Consider the following 17,056-nt stretch of genomic DNA (forward strand, 5'->3'; position numbering starts at 1 on the left):
TAGGTATAATATTTCATGCTTTGCATTGAACAAAAAATGTGGAAATGGTTTAGGCCTGCATGTCTTGTATACGATTCGACCCACAAATAAAACTTGCCAGATATGCCAAATATATTTAAAATCAATTGAAAGACTTTGATTATAAGTATTTTTTGCCCAAATATGATGATTTTATTACATACAGCGTCTTTGCAATATATCATTCAACTGTCAATACTTAAAATTTGCCAATTAGTACAGATTCTGTTTTATACAGCTGAGATGAATTGTAGTACATGTGAATTACCCTAGTCATGTTTTAAGAAATAAAACGGATTCAGGCTAAATTAGGATGAATAAATATTTTACATACTCAAGCGAGAAATTTCTCCAGATGTCCCTTCTCAAGTTAGTGTCCATCAACTAGTATCAGGTTTCAGTCTTCTCCTTTGGGCCCATTTCACGTATGTCTTGTTGTATATGCACTGTACAACCATATTAAATATTAATAGATACATATTCAGGACTTATCAGTAATGCTTGGCACTAGAGGTAAATGAGCACTAATGGTTCTGAACAGGTCTTCCATTGTAACGGTTGGCAAGTCCAGGACCAGAACCCATCATTGCTATTAAGTCAGGTACTTGTCATTTACATACATTTGTGTGGTCATAGTTTGAATTTTTTTTTTTAAAAGGTAGGCTATATCCAAAAATAATAATGATAAGTACATGTATGAAAACATGAAATCAACTTAGGGAAATATGATCAAAACCGAAGTACAACTGACTTGAGACAAGGCCAATAGATAGGCCTATTGGTGGTAAATATGAAATCAATTTCAAAAATCAATTATACTGTGGCCTTATGCAGCTCTAGGCAATGAAAACTATTCCACACACACACAAAAATCCATCCGAACTTTCACAACTACAATTCAGTTTCTGCCCTCCAATAACGAGGAAAAAAAGGGAACAAATATATGTTGTTATAACATTGTAATATGTGAACAATTATAGTTACAGTTAATAAGTGCGCTTTTTCTCTGTTAATTCACATTTGTATATGGGTCCTCTGTTCTGTCACCTCAACAAACCCCTAACATAATGTATGGAATATAGATGGATATTTTCTGTGCCTTCCTGACACGCAGCTGCAACTTTCCTCCTGGAGATCTTACATTTACCCCAGGCTACTCGTACTGAGAATATCTTCTCATCTTAAACAAACCCATAACTGTATTATGATACATTTGCTAAAATAATATTTAGATTTTTTTTTAGGAACGACAGGCCGATGATGCTTTTAAACATTAACGACATTTACGGGTATGCAACTGATCATTAAGCAAGCTATTCCACTAGCGTTCCCACCTTGACTAACTTTAGGTCAGGCCTACAAACCACCATATTTCGGGTATCAAACTCTAACAACAATCATTCAAGTCCAAGAAAAGACAAACTATCTTAGAGCACAGAAAGTTGTTGAATAATTCTTAAATATAATCGAAGTTATTGAGGAAGTGCATAGTACATGTCACTCATAGTGCGCAAATAAAAACAATACTATTCATAAAAATCGAATATAATAGTAGCCTAGTAGCCTATTTGAAAAGTGTAATGTCCCAACTTGTGTTTTCCCCGTGCACATGGCACACCGCAAAGTTTAATGCCAGAGAGTGGCAAAGTTTAATGCCAGAGAGTGGCAAAGTTTAATGCCAGAGAGTGGCAAAGTTTAATGCCAGAGAGTGGCGGGGACTCGATACTGTGAAACAGTTTTCATTTGGATCATTTTTGGATGCAATTTAGACCAAGCAAATGGCTGTATTTTAAATATTGTGTTCAAAGCAGTAATCGCTACAAAGTGACAACAGGCATGGATGTTAAACATCCAAAGGTGCAGGGACCTGGAAGCCGACCGGGGGAAGCTTTGGAAAATGATGTACCCCATGTTAAAACATTGTGTGCATTCATTCATATCAAATATGTGGGAAGACGCGCCGACAACAAGGTGCACATGTAACTTATAGGAGAGGCCACCTTCATTTTTGGATTGAAACTCTGGATACAAAAAGTAGCCCAAGTTAACGCGCGCTTGACATCGAGATAGTCAATGTCTAGTATTAACTAAAATAGACATGCATATACGTGTGTGCATATATGTAGGAGGTAGGCGCCATCCGCCATGTGGTAGTTAGTTCAGACGGCTCTGACAAACTAGGAATGCTGAATCTACTGCACACAAAGTTACATGCCTTGAGCAACGTTAGCCCATATCACCCTGTCCCTGAGGAAGAAAGCATGAATGCAATACAAATGGTTAGAGATAGATGAAAGGCTCACTTACCTGTGTTAGGCATAGTGGAGAATACATGTCTGTTGTATCTAATCTTGGATTTGGAGGGTGTATGTATGCGTGTGTGCGTATGTGTGAGTGTATGTGTGTGTGTTTTGGTTGCTGTGACGGGTCTGCGTGTTTATGTGTGTGAGTGTGTGTCCGTGTCTGCTCGTGTATGCGTGGTGGCTGTGTCCGTGTGTGTGAAAAGGGAAAAAAGGAGAGACAGAGAGAAGGGAGAGAGAAAAATAAAGCTTGCTTCTTGCTTTCACATTTCCAACTCTGCGAACTGCAACGAACGCTTCATCGCTGCATAGAGCTGAACTTTAACCCCGCCTCGAGTTACAACGCTTCCACTCTCCGCATTCATCTACCGTACAGTGCAGTAAAAGCCGTAGAGCAGTCCCTTTGTTGGAGCACTCATAACTTTCACCAGAGGCATATTAAACAACACAAGAAAAGTCCCAACGCAGACTGGCTGTAGTGGAGGTTAAAAATCACAGGAAAGAGGAAAAAATAAGGGATCTTCGAACGGTGCAAATCTTGATATATCGTATTAATACCGTTACAAAAAAATATCTGATTGTCAGACGCTCGTTCTTCTGGACTCGATAAGAGATCTCTCATTCACTCCACTGAAAGGTTGCAAAAACCGAAAGCATTGAAGGCATGTGGTGCGGCTTGCTTCACCGTGGAGCGAACTCTGGCATGAGTCTGTCGGATTTACGAACGAGAAGGGTGCGGTAGCTAATGGATCTAGTAATGCCTCTGAACACCCAACCAATTGCTTATTGCTGAAGCCCGACAGATGGTTTCCGTTTAGAAAATAATCTTAAACAGGAGACGATAAATTGAATCCGTGTTTCGTCTGTCCTGTATATGGCGGAGAGGAGGATTTTGTTCTTTGGATTTACATACGAGGATTCAGCACCCGATCTACATTTATATAAGGTTGAGTGTCGAGCAGGTTGTTAATCTTTTAACCGCGGAGAGTAGCTACAACAGCATGCACTGAGTTCCATACAGCTACAATTCACTTTTGTCCACTGTGTGCGGAGGACAAACTCTTGTGCTCACCTCTCAACATAGCTCCCAAAGTATCGACGCTTTTAAGGAAGTAGGCTACTGAGACCAACGTCAATGCAATGAACATGCGGAATAGTAATGTAGCCTATATGCCTACATAGTCTGCAATGAACATGCGGGACAGTAATGTTGCCTATATGCCTACCTAGCCTGCAATGTAGCCTGCAATGAACATGCGGGACAGTAATATATCGTCTACATAGCCTATCTAAAATGTTCAAATTATAAACTGCCTATTTGAGCCTCTTAGCCCCGCCATGATATGGCTTTTCAAACTGATGCAAACCATGCGAACCTATTCATTTAAATCAGGAAGAGCAGGGATCGCGTAAGACTGCAACACCAACACTGCTAAATAAATGCTCTTATATGATCTTTAAAGCAAACGAGACGGTGTATAGCTGGGAGGAGAGAGCTCGAGGGATCACCACACAGTCGATAGGAGATATGCCGCCCCTTTTGAACAAATGCTAAACTTTAACATTCGTCGGACTAAGTAGGCTTTACCGTATTCCATATTCCAACTATCGACATTTACACGTTATAGCCTAATTATAATTATTGGTCATCATTGACATTAGTAGTCTATTAATATGTTACTAGGCTATTATTATTATAATTTATATCTATTTGCAAGAACTTGCACAACACATTTCATCAGAGGGGTGCACAGAGGGGTGCACAGCGAGTGCAGACCCCAACCATTCAATAAAGTGCATTAAACTTTACATAACAAAATCCCCATACATACACAATTATATAATATAAACGAGAGAGAGCCATATGAGAGATAAGAGTAGGCTACCACTCATTTTCCTAACTCACATGCCATTATGTAAGCATGAGCAAGATCTTCTCCTATCCACAGCGAAGCTATGTATATTATCCGAAACCAAAGCATCGCGTAACTCCACGGATTAATTAACGAACACTTGATGCTTGAATTTTATTTCATTAAGTTTCAATCATAACCATCTATACAAAATAATAAATTGTAATGAAACACAATTAAAGCATCAAACAAACAATTGTTTACTTGGCAAAAGTGAACACAACGTGCGTAAAGCATGCGTAATAACTTGGGTATAGAGCTTATATCAAAAGACTGACCAACATCTTACAACATTCCATAATACTCCTAAAGTTCCATACTACCCAAACGCCTTGGCATCGGTAGCCTATTGTCTGCTTCACCTGCCCTTAATCGAAATAATGTCAACAAAGCAATACTCGCATTTTAGAGGCCCATTTACAGTGTGTTTTAAACAAAAGTAAGACAAATACTAATTAGCCTACAGTAAAGGCATCCAACATTTGGTGTGACGAAGAATTTTGACGGATTCTTCTCCAAAATATCAGATTGTCCTGACAAAAATTCGAGCAGCCCGTGCAGAATCACTGGATCAACTGTGTGTGTGTGTGTGTGTGTGTGTGTGTGTGTGTGTGTGTGTGTGTGTGTGTGTGTGTGTGTGTGTGTGTGTGTGTGTGTGTGTGTGTGAGAGAGAGAGAGAGAGAGAGAGGGAGAGTCATACTCTTGATTAAGAGTGTGTGTGTGTGTGTGTGTGTGTGTGTGTGTGTGTGTGTGTGTGTGTGTGTGTGTGTGTGTGTGTGTGAGAGAGAGAGAGAGGGAGAGTCATACTCTTGATTAAGAGTGTGTGTGTGTGTGTGTGTGTGTGTGTGTGTGTGTGTGTGTGTGTGTGTGTGTGTGTATGTGTGTGTGTGTGTCATGAATGTACTCTGTTTCTGTGTGCGCTGTCCGAATTTGTTATTAGTGAACAACCTCCGTCCAGAGGGAGCAGTCATTTGTGCGCCCTCTAGAAAATCACCAGGGAAGCGGCCACAAGTGGCGAGTGTGGTCTCTGATGCATCAGAACACTCTCCACACACACCTGCACCAAGACAGCGAGACTCCGCAACCAAATGCATGCCTGTTCACGGTCTAAAGGTTCATTAACGTACCAACAACGCCAAATGTGCACTTGCAACGGTTATTATATATTGCTATTACAGCATAATATAATAATAATATAAGTAGGGAAAGGCTGCTTGCATTTACTGAAAGCCCTCACCGTATCCATGCCGTCAATGCGACGCTAGAGCTCCGTCCTCTGATTGGACTAAACTCTAGGATTTGGAATCCAGCATCCATCTTATTGGACAAACCCATATCACCAGAATTTCTCGGTATGCATTTATCGCTCGTTTACTCTGCAGAACAACTTGTTACCACATAACGAAACAATGTATCTCTCACTCTGGTCGCTAGAATGGCCTAGCAGACGGCAACACCCGGAGTGCAATGCTCTTCTGTTTTGTCCTAATGCCAAGTTTATTTGCATTATCAGCATTTGCATACATAGCTGGCAACACAGACCAGTCTGACACGGACTCTTATCAAATCAGTTTACAAAAGCAGAAGAATTCTTAGCCTACATTTAACCTGTGTATAGTCCGTACACACCACGTTTATGCACATGTCCATTACTTCTCAGTGTAAAAATAGAGGGTAAGATGTATATTTGCACGTACCATTGCAATGTATAAAGTGAATATACGTGAGCAACTTTAGACTGTTGCGACGAAGTGAAAAAAGTACAACTTGCTTCCGGTGTGAGTATTTTACACTGAATCAATTAAGTATAATAAAGCGCAACTGAAAACAGTTCTAGTTGTATTAATCCCCACAAATAAACAATGTCAGGGAGCCTTTCTTCACTCCTTCATATTTGACTGAGGTCCAAACCTGGCAAAACTGTCTCAGCTTGGTTTGATAGACTTTGTGCAGAAGTTGCAATCGATTCAGTGAGTCCCCCCTTGTTCATTTCCGCAATCGCTGCAATTTGCATAGTAACCACGCGAACCCGGGCGGCAACTGAACGCCACTTCTTTCTTGCCATCTCCTCCCCTCGCGGAGTCACATAGCCTAGTGGCAAATCAGAGTCCGAGTCGAGTGCCATAGACCCCGGTCTGCGTTCTGCTCCCGCACGGAAAAGCTTTTTTTTCACCTACATTTTGCTGCATACCGCACTCTCTTAACCCTTCCTATAAATCTACGGCGCGCTTGGGACAGAGGGAGGAATGCCGCGGCGCCTAATATTGCGAACGAAAAAACGTCAATAAGTATAGGTTATAGCGCGTTCTTGCTGCTTTTAGCACCAGAGCATTGTTGCAATGCTGGACATCTAAGCAGCATTATACCATCACAATGAGCATCTATCTAAGAACTCCACTGATGGCGAAGTTTACGGCTGGTCGACTGAAACTAACACCAATTCTTTGCAGCGGATTTTCTACTGCTTCCCAATGGAGATATGGCAAATATCAACCATAGGTGTGCCGGTGGGTCGTATTGAATTAGAAGGCATGCATAATCATGTCATATGACAGTCGTAGGCCTGTTTGATGCTTCTACATCCAATTTAAGTGCGATTGTATTTCTATTTCTGAACTGTGTGGTAGCAGGCAAGTTAAGCAGCATATCGACATGATTCAATTGTTGTGGGCTGTATGTATTACTGTGTTGATTTGGCCTTTGCGGTTGAAAGCAGTTAGATATTTTGTGTGAAAGAGACCTATTCTGCAACTGTAGCCGATATAGCTGATATTATGTATGCGAGTGTGGCTAAACATTTTACAACGGGCATGACACGAAAACGTGGTGGTGTTGATTATTTGCTCAAATATCCAAATAAACAGAATTTCTCAATGACAATGTGTTTTTTGCTTGTTATGTGAAGTAGCCTAGCCTATGAGTGCGCACGTTTGGTCTAGCAGAGGTGACATTCCACGGAACTCCAATGAGTGTTTCTCATTGAGGTCAAAGCCTCTTATCATTATTTTGAGCAATGAGGGGCGGTGGTTCCCAGGCATGGTGACGTGTACATGTCAAAACGCTTGTTGTGTGTGGAGACGTGCTGAACAGAACGCTATTAACCTGCAGTAACGTGGATTTCAACGAGGCAAGCTCGAGCCGCGCATATCTTCCGTTTTCAGACTCGGTAGCCTACTGATAAAATGTAGTTTATAAATAATAAACCGGTATAAGCCAGCAAATGTTTCAAACCGTTATAAGCCAGCAAATGTTTCAAACCGTTATAAGCCAGCAAATGTTTCAAACCGTTATAAGCCAGCAAATGCAGTTATTTCGGTGGGAACTACATGCCCATTGACTCTGGAATTGAACGAGTAAAAAATAATGTAAAAACAAACATGACATATCAAAGACACAAGCATCCCTATAGTGCAACGATGTAGTCTAAACTCCGATATGAAATGAAAGAAATCCAGACAAGTGTTTTATATTTAATATGATCATTTTTAACATATTTTTGTAACTAAAACAAGTTTGTCCCGAGTCATCATTTAAGTGTTTTCTCCTGTCTCAAATGGTCCATCCTTAGAAGATGATGTTGTGTGCGTACAACATGCACGGAACAGGTTTACATGAAGTGTCCAAATGTAGGGTCGCTATTTGCCACAGTGGAATGCCGTACCTGTCACTGGTTACTGGAGCTTACTTTTGCCCAGCCTCTATGCCTTTCACATACAACAGCCATTCAATGTCAGGTAACCTAGCGGTTAAGAACGTTGAGCCTGTAACCGAAAGGTTGCTGATTCGAATGACCAAGCTGACTTTGTGAAAAATTTGTCGATGTGCCCGTGGCGTGAGCAAGGCATTTAAACCTATTGCTCCTGTAAGTGGCTCTGGATAAAAGGGTCTCCTAAATGACTCCAATGTAAATAGCATTGTAATCATTCGATCTAAGTTACTATCAGGTGAAATATGCATATAACGGATTTAGGAAATGGGACAAGTACGCCAATAAGTATATGGTACAGATATTACATTTACCAGATACAAATGAGATCTCCTGTTAAATCTATGTCAGGCTGATTGCTAAGGTGCCTTGAAAAAAATGTATTGAATTCCAATATTAATTGGGCTTCAAGTCGAGTTTGATATTTTGGGTTTCAGAATATCAATATCAGATACCGCTGAGAAATGACCAACTTGGCAACGTAATCAAACTATACAAAGGGTTCAGAAGAAATTCGTTTTACGCACGGACTTGGACAAGGTTTGGGTAGCGCACAAACAGGGTTTAAGGGAGATAGTGCCCTGATACGCTTTAGGCCTATCAACAATTATCAATGCTTACAATCACAGGTTAATAACATTCATATACCATGTGGTTTATCTATTAATTACCGCAAAAATAACATGAAGGGATTGGTTCGTAAATTTCCTTTTAAGCCTAAAAGGTGAACACAATTAATTTATTCCAATTCCAAATGAAACCAATGCAATGCGCATATCCTGATTTTTATTAGTACTTGTTTTATCGAGCAACCAAGCCAGGGCTGCCCAATATAATATGCCCAATTTAATAGGGGCAGGGGCTGCCCAATATAATATGCCCCATTTAATAGGGGCAGGGGCTGCCCAATATAATATGCCCAATTTAATAGGGGCAGGGGCTGCCCAATACAAATATTTAATATGCCCCAATATAATATGCCCAATTTAATAGGGGCAGGGGCTGCCCAATATAATATGCCCCATTTAATAGGGGCAGGGGCTGCCCAATATAATATGCCCCATTTAATAGGGTCAGGGGCTGCCCAATATAATATGCCCCATTTAATAGGGTCAGGGGCTGCCCAATATAATATGCCCCATTTAATAGGGGCAGGGGCTGCCCAATATAATATGCCCAATTTAATAGGGGCAGGGGCTGCCCAATATAATATGCCCCATTTAATAGGGTCAGGGGCTGCCCAATATAATATGCCCCATTTAATAGGGTCAGGGGCTGCCCAATATAATATGCCCCATTTAATAGGGTCAGGGGCTGCCCAATATAATATGCCCCATTTAATAGGGGCAGGGGCTGCCCAATATAATATGCCCCATTTAATAGGGTCAGGGGCTGCCCAATATAATATGCCCCATTTAATAGGGGCAGGGGCTGCCCAATATAATATGCCCCATTTAATAGGGGCAGGGGCTGCCCAATATAATATGCCCAATTTAATAGGGGCAGGGGCTGCCCAATATAATATGCCCAATTTAATAGGGGCAGGGGCTGCCCAATATAATATGCCCAATTTAATAGGGGCAGGGGCTGCCCAATATAATATGCCCAATTTAATAGGGGCAGGGGCTGCGCGCAGTTACAAACAAATAATTTGAATAGCAAACACTGGAATAACAATATCGAATATAGCCTATATGTTTTGAGACGTTGTCAAACTCAGGGTAATTTATTAGACATCAGAATATTAAGGATGTGTTGGAACACCACAAAACAACATTTTGGAGTCTGTCATTCTACGAAAGCTTCTGCGAGTGCAAGGTAACAGAAGCTTGGAGGATCATAAACCATATTAACGATGATTACAGGGCTATTCTTGAAGTGAAATATTGTTATATGACTGTAATATGCGCGTTTGCGAATACAGGTTAAAGAGAAAGACTGCCTGCACACGTTGTCCCCAACATTGTCTCCAACTTTCAGTACCAGTTCTTTTCACAGCTCCAAAGTTATGATCTGACATTTGCAGAGGTAATCAAAGGAGTTTGTACAAACTTGCATAGTTAAGGGTATTCGGCCATTTCATTATCGGCAGTAAATCGGATCAAGCATGTGAAAACTTGACTCAGAATTGAATAAAGTAGTTGGTATTCGTACTAAGACATGTGTGTCAGTTGTTTGCGTTAGCCTGTTGGGATAGTGCAGTAAAACAAAGCGGTCGTAGGCTATTCTTCATGACATCAATCTTACTAATAACTCACGACTAAAACAGCTGAAAACCTGCAATGGGCACAGCCCAAAACAGAGTTCTGAAAAACATCTATTCTACATGCCAAGTTCTTCGATGTGCATAGGAAACAATGTTCCTATATGTTTGTTGTAGGCAAGGATGAGAACTCAAAATAAATGTATACAGAAGATTTGGGGTAATCAAATACATGTCGTCGACCGCCTCATCGAAATCTAAAGGTTTATGGTAAAATGGCGATGAGACTTGTTTTTGTGGGTGTTGTGATGTTTAATGTAGAATAGATTATCTCCCCTATTAGCTGCAGGTCGACTTTTCTAAGATATGGTGAGAACGGTATAGGGTCATCTCATTTTAAATCACCCATGGCGGGCTAGATAGACACCGTGTTTATCCATCTTGACAACTTTTAGTCTGAATAAATTCATGTGGATTCTGCTTTGAGGTAAAGGTACACCATTCTCAACAAATACAAAACGAATTCATCTGGGATGGGTTATTTGCAAAAACAATCTACCCATCATTTAAAGCAACTTAAAAATGGAGTGGTTGGAGCATTATATTTTTGTTCAAATATAGGCCTACCTGTGAATGAACTGAATACACGTGTCTAGAATTGGCACAAATAGGGCTTTTAAATGGAAACATTTGCAACACCAAAGTAATGTTAGGTCTAGCCTATCCCATTACAATACATGTTAGGTCTAGCCTATCCCATTACAATACATGTTAGGTCTAGCCTATCCCATTACAATACATGTTAGGTCTAGCCTATCCCATTACAATAAATGTTAGGTCTAGCCTATCCCATTACAATAAATGTTAGGTCTAGCCTATCCCATTACAATACATGTTAGGTCTAGCCTATCCCATTACAATACATGTTAGGTCTAGCCTATCCCATTACAATACATGTTAGGTCTAGCCTATCCCATTACAATACATGTTAGGTCAAGCCTATCCCATTACAATAAGTGTTAGGTCTAGCCTATCCCATTACAATACATGTTAGGTCAAGCCTATCCCATTACAATAAGTGTTAGGTCTAGCCTATCCCATTACAATAAGTGTTAGGTCTAGCCTATCCCATTACAATACATGTTAGGTCTAGCCTATCCCATTACAATACATGTTAGGTCTAGCCTATCCCATTACAATACATGTTAGGTCTAGCCTATCCCATTACAATACATGTTAGGTCTAGCCTATCCCATTACAATAAGTGTTAGGTCTAGCCTATCCCATTACAATACATGTTAGGTCAAGCCTATCCCATTACAATAAGTGTTAGGTCTAGCCTATCCCATTACAATACATGTTAGGTCTAGCCTATCCCATTACAATACATGTTAGGTCTAGCCTATCCCATTACAATACATGTTAGGTCTAGCCTATCCCATTACAATACATGTTAGGTCTAGCCTATCCCATTACAATACATGTTAGGTCTAGCCTATCCCATTACAATACATGTTAGGTCTAGCCTATCCCATTACAATACATGTTAGGTCTAGCCTATCCCATTACAATACATGTTAGGTCTAGCCTATCCCATTACAATACATGTTAGGTCTAGCCTATCCCATTACAATACATGTTAGGTCTAGCCTATCCCATTACAATAAATGTTGCCGATCTGTTTTTGTCATTCAGGGATGATGTCCTAAAAATATTCAGATTTTTAAAATGTATATTATGTTCAGATGGTGCATGATTTGAACAACGCTTAAAATAAGTGTTCCAAGGCCCTATAACCAACATATTTATAGAAAGGATAGAAGTGTTGCAATTGTGTTATTGACATTCATTTAAATAGAATTTCAATTACACAGCCGATTTTGAACTACAAATTAATTACACATGCCTATATACAACTATTATATTTTGTAATCGTGAAGTCACTGAAAAAAGATTTGTTTGTCAATACAAACATATGTAGTCCTAAATCAATTACATAATCATGAAATTAAATGCATGTTTAATGTTTTCATCGTCATTAAATCGACGGATTTGTTCTTTGAGCGCCAAAGGAGTCATTCATACATGTTCGTTATTTCGATGCCCAGTGTCATGTTAAAATCTACACGACACACTGCTTCAAATATACTCCCTCGGCACGTTAAAGGAGGTCGACACTCCATCTAGAGGTTTATCATCAAACTACATTATCTGAACTTCTGTCAGAAACAGTCTGTGCACATCGTTTCAAACGGGCATGGGTTAGGTATAAACTTTCATTTACGAACTGATATTTTTTTCCTTGCGAAATGACATTGTTTTGAAATATGGCCACAAATTAGTGTCGATAGAAGTAGCTACTCATCATATAAGTACTCAACAACTCATATTGTTTGTGCTAATTGTTGTCTATGATTTACAATAAAATATAACCTCATCAAAAGTAGGCTGCATGGTGAAAACAAGCTCTATTACTTCCCGTACCTCTATATTCAACTGTCTGATTATTCAATGCATAAAAGAAGGCAAATTTGGGAAGGGGGGGGGGGTGGAATATGGAATATGGAATATTATTAAAGACAAATGTTCTTTACAAAGATCAGAGGTCTTCCTCGTATAGGATTTAATTTTTAAAGCATCAATATGCATCCTGGTATATTTTTTTAACCAAATAAATGTTTATTTGAAGCCAACTTATGTCTGTATGCAGTAAAATGAACAATACATTCACCAAATTATAATGATAAAATAAATATAATGCATAGACACATTTCTTCTCTCACAAATGTCGATTATTCTCTCGAATATATTAGTTACATTTAAATAAATGCATCATTTAACAATAACCCTATAATAACACGTTTTTGAAGGCAATGACAATTAGTTATTTATTATAAAATGCATCCATTTATATATATATAATTATTATTTATTATATGCTTTCATTTCGAATGAGGTCTTTATACAAATGAATTCGGTTATTGCATTTTCGATACCGTCTCTTAAACATCTACTTTTTATTTTTTTTAAATGTAACCTTTATTTTACTAGGCAAGACAGTTAAGAACAAAATCTTATTTACAATGACAGCATACACCTGACAAAACCGGACGAGGCTGGGCCAATTGTACGCCACCCTATAGGACTCCCAATCACGGCCGGTGGTGTTACAGCCTGGATTCGAACCAGGGTGTTCGTAGTGAAATCTCTAGCACTGAGATGCAGTGCCACTCGGGAGAATAAGTAATGTTCTGTTGTTAAGAACGTTGCTTGATATTACGTGATCTGGTTGAAAAGATGATCTTGACGACGAAAATACCCACTGAACTACAACCCACGTCATATAGCGCACTGTCTGCCTGAGAAACGCGCGGTTCCACTCCTCTTAACACAATTCACAATTATACCACGGGGGGAGGTCTTTCAACGCTCAATCTCCAACATAAAAATTCTGAGACAATGGGGGTCTTGCACCACCACTCAACCGTGAACTAACATATAGGCTCTATACCATACTCTGAGCATGTTAGAAGTGTTTTTTCATCCATCACCCATCACCTTTGAATAAACACACACAATTTAAGTGGACCCATTCTCACACTTCATGTGAGTGTGTGTGTGTCAATTTGACACAAATAAAACATGTAAAGTTTATGTGAACAACGCTGTCCTGAAGTCATAATAGGTTTCTGTCACACATTCCATATGAGCACTCCACACACACACACAACACCACTGCCTTGGTAAATAAAACATTCTCCAATATGTCCACGATGGCTGTGAAATGGTATTTTGGGGGAGTGCGTGCGTGCGCGTGCATGTGTGTGTGTGCTAATATGCTAGCCCCAGGGTAATTACACTATCCAGTTCTGGAGCAGCTTGCCTCCGATGCCTCTCCATAACAGCCCTTATGAATAAACAAGCAGCGCGTCTGTGGATCCCCTTACTCTCTGTAACACTACTGTGCCCTCCGGAGAAGCCCTGGCACCGGCCTCCTCTACCCAACACTTCAACTAAACAACCAACACTGGAAACACATTACCCAAACGGAGGGGGTGCTGTTTTTCTACTGATTTCATCAATGACCATTGAGAAAACAACAGTCGATTTTTAAGCCACTATTTGCTCCACTATTTGCTCAATGTCTGAGCGGTAGCAGCAGAGCCTAGAAGCCTTGCGCAGAGCAGAGCGCTACGGTGCGGCACGCTAACAGGGGAGCCAGTTGTGATATGAAGGTAGAGGCTGGGCAAACAGATGGGCTCTGGGAAGAGCAGGGGGAGACCGGCGGAGACCGCCACATGTCACCAATACCAACCTCTGTGTGTGTGTGTGTGTGTGTGTGTGTGTGTGTGTGTGTTTCAGTTTAAAACAGAAACACATAACACATACATCCAAATTGCACAACTCTCTCTCTCACACACACACACACACACACACACACACACACACACACACACACACACACACACACACACACACACACACACACACACACACACACACACACACACACACACACACACACGCAGGAGTGCTTTATCTGGCAATGGCTTTAATGAGCCGGTCCTCTTTAAACAGATACTGTAGCTCCACACACACACTGTGGCCATTTCCCTCTGCAGCTGCTACTGTGACAGAGTGAGGTAGTAACAGCCAGCCGCTGCCACCTGCCTGCCACCAACTTGCCCCTCTCTCAACCCAGCACAGCAAAGAACCAACATCGACAAGAACTACATCCTTCATGACGAAGGCTATCTGAAACATGCCAAACCCATTACCTCAGTAGAACCATGAGGCGTCTTACAATCCAAAAATACTACCTCATACCTCAAAATATAAGAGATCTACAATCCAAAACCACTACCTCATACCTCAGTATAACTACCCAAAACCACTACCTCATACCTCAATATAACTGAGATCTACAATCCAAAACCACTAGGTCATCTACCTCACCCCTAGGCCTCTATGATACACTGCAGAAGCCTCAGCACCTCCACCTACAGACAGTGATTGTCATCATAATGGAGGTTATAGGACGTGTCAAGGTGGCGAGACCTGCAGCTGTTCTGGACCGGACTGTAGTAGTCGCCAAGTCAGCAGCCAGGCATAATCCCACTGATACATCATACACTGGGAGGGACGTGTCAAAAACGGATGCAAGTACGGCTCAGCCATGAGTAAATATACAACCACTCAGATTTCTCCCTCAGAGTCCCTCTCTAGAACAATACAAGAAGCTAAGAACTTGTGTGAGGAGGGGTCAAACATGGAGAGGTACAAAAATAGTGGTATGTGGAGGACAGTTGGTGAACATGAAGTACATTAATTTCTTTCTTTACCCCCCGCCTCCACACCCACACTTCTTATGCCTCCCTCCAACAGATTGCCCACGCATACCATGTTTTGGTGGGCCCAACCTGACAAGGAGCCCAACATTATTTAGTCTTTAAAAGAGGCCTGCGGGCGAGTTTCTAACGTACGCAAGCTGTTGGCATGGCCAGGCATATGCTGGGTCTAGCTCACACAGATCCCCCCCTTCCCCCCCACTCCTGCTGTCTACTAGACAGGCAGGCCTGGAAGTAGCTGCCTGCAGCAACATAGCATGGATGTGACCTTCTCTCCTCACGACACTAGGACTTGGTGATGTGACCTTCTCTCCTCACTACACTAGGGCTTGGTGATGTGACCTTCTCTCCTCACTACACTAGGGCTTGGTGATGTGACCTTCTCTCCTCACTATACTAGGACTTGGTGATGCGATTTTCTCTCCTCACTACACTAGGGCTTGGTGATGTGATCTTCTCTCCTCACTACACTAGTGCTTGGTGATGTGAACTTCTCTCCTCACTACACTAGGGCTTGGTGATGTGACCTTCTCTCCTCACTACACTAGGGCTTGGTGATGTGACCTTCTCTCCTCACTACACTAGGGCTTGGTGATGTGATTTTCTCTCCTCACTACACCAGGGCTTGGTGATGTGACCTTCTCTCCTCACTACACTAGGGCTTGGTGATGTGATTTTCTCTCCTCACTACACCAGGGCTTGGTGATGTGACCTTCTCTCCTCACTACACTAGGGCTTGGTGATGTGATTTTCTCTCCTCACTACACCAGGGCTTGGTGATGTGACCTTCTCTCCTCACTACACCAGGGCTTGGTGATGTGATTTTCTCTCCTCACTACACTAGTGCTTGGTGATGTGATTTTCTCTCCTCACTACACCAGGGCTTGGTGATGTGACCTTCTCTCCTCACTACACCAGGGCTTGGTGATGTGACCTTCTCTCCTCACTACACCAGGGCTTGGTGATGTGACCTTCTCTCCTCACTACACCAGGGCTTGGTGATGTGATTTTCTCTCCTCACTACACCAGGGCTTGGTGATGTGACCTTCTCTCCTCACTACACCAGGGCTTGGTGATGTGACCTTCTCTCCTCACTACACCAGGGCTTGGTGATGTGACCTTCTCTCCTCACTACACTAGGGCTTGGTGATGTGATTTTCTCTCCTCACTACACCAGGGCTTGGTGATGTGACCTTCTCTCCTCACTACACCAGGGCTTGGTGATGTGATTTTCTCTCCTCACTACACTAGTGCTTGGTGATGTGATTTTCTCTCCTCACTACACCAGGGCTTGGTGATGTGACCTTCTCTCCTCACTACACCAGGGCTTGGTGATGTGACCTTCTCTCCTCACTACACCAGGGCTTGGTGATGTGACCTTCTCTCCTCACTACACCAGGGCTTGGTGATGTGATTTTCTCTCCTCACTACACCAGGGCTTGGTGATGTGACCTTCTCTCCTCACTACACCAGGGCTTGGTGATGTGACCTTCTCTCCTCACTACACCAGGGCTTGGTGATGTTGTCCAAAAAACATCCCCCACAATTCACACCATTATCATATGAAG

The 17,056-nt window shown here is 41.5% G+C and overlaps 1 protein-coding gene across 3 annotated transcripts in view; it reads right to left on the reverse strand.

Annotated features, from left to right (window-relative positions):
• The window catches only part of LOC115124455 (nuclear factor 1 A-type), a 318,617-nt gene that overhangs the window by 260,005 nt on the left and 41,556 nt on the right, over nt 1-17,056 (reverse strand). Inside the window, exon 1 of one of the 3 annotated variants that reach the window (XM_065009610.1) lies at nt 2,326-3,634. The exons of the other annotated variants lie outside the window; for them this stretch is intronic. Coding sequence (XP_064865682.1) covers nt 2,326-2,352 — 27 coding nt within the window. The 5' untranslated portion in view covers nt 2,353-3,634. Of the gene's footprint in view, nt 1-2,325; nt 3,635-17,056 lie in introns of those variants that run through there. 3 annotated transcript variants of the gene reach the window in all.

Source organism: Oncorhynchus nerka, linkage group LG25 (genome assembly GCF_034236695.1).
Source record: "Oncorhynchus nerka isolate Pitt River linkage group LG25, Oner_Uvic_2.0, whole genome shotgun sequence".
Taxonomy (NCBI): Eukaryota; Metazoa; Chordata; class Actinopteri; order Salmoniformes; family Salmonidae; genus Oncorhynchus; species Oncorhynchus nerka.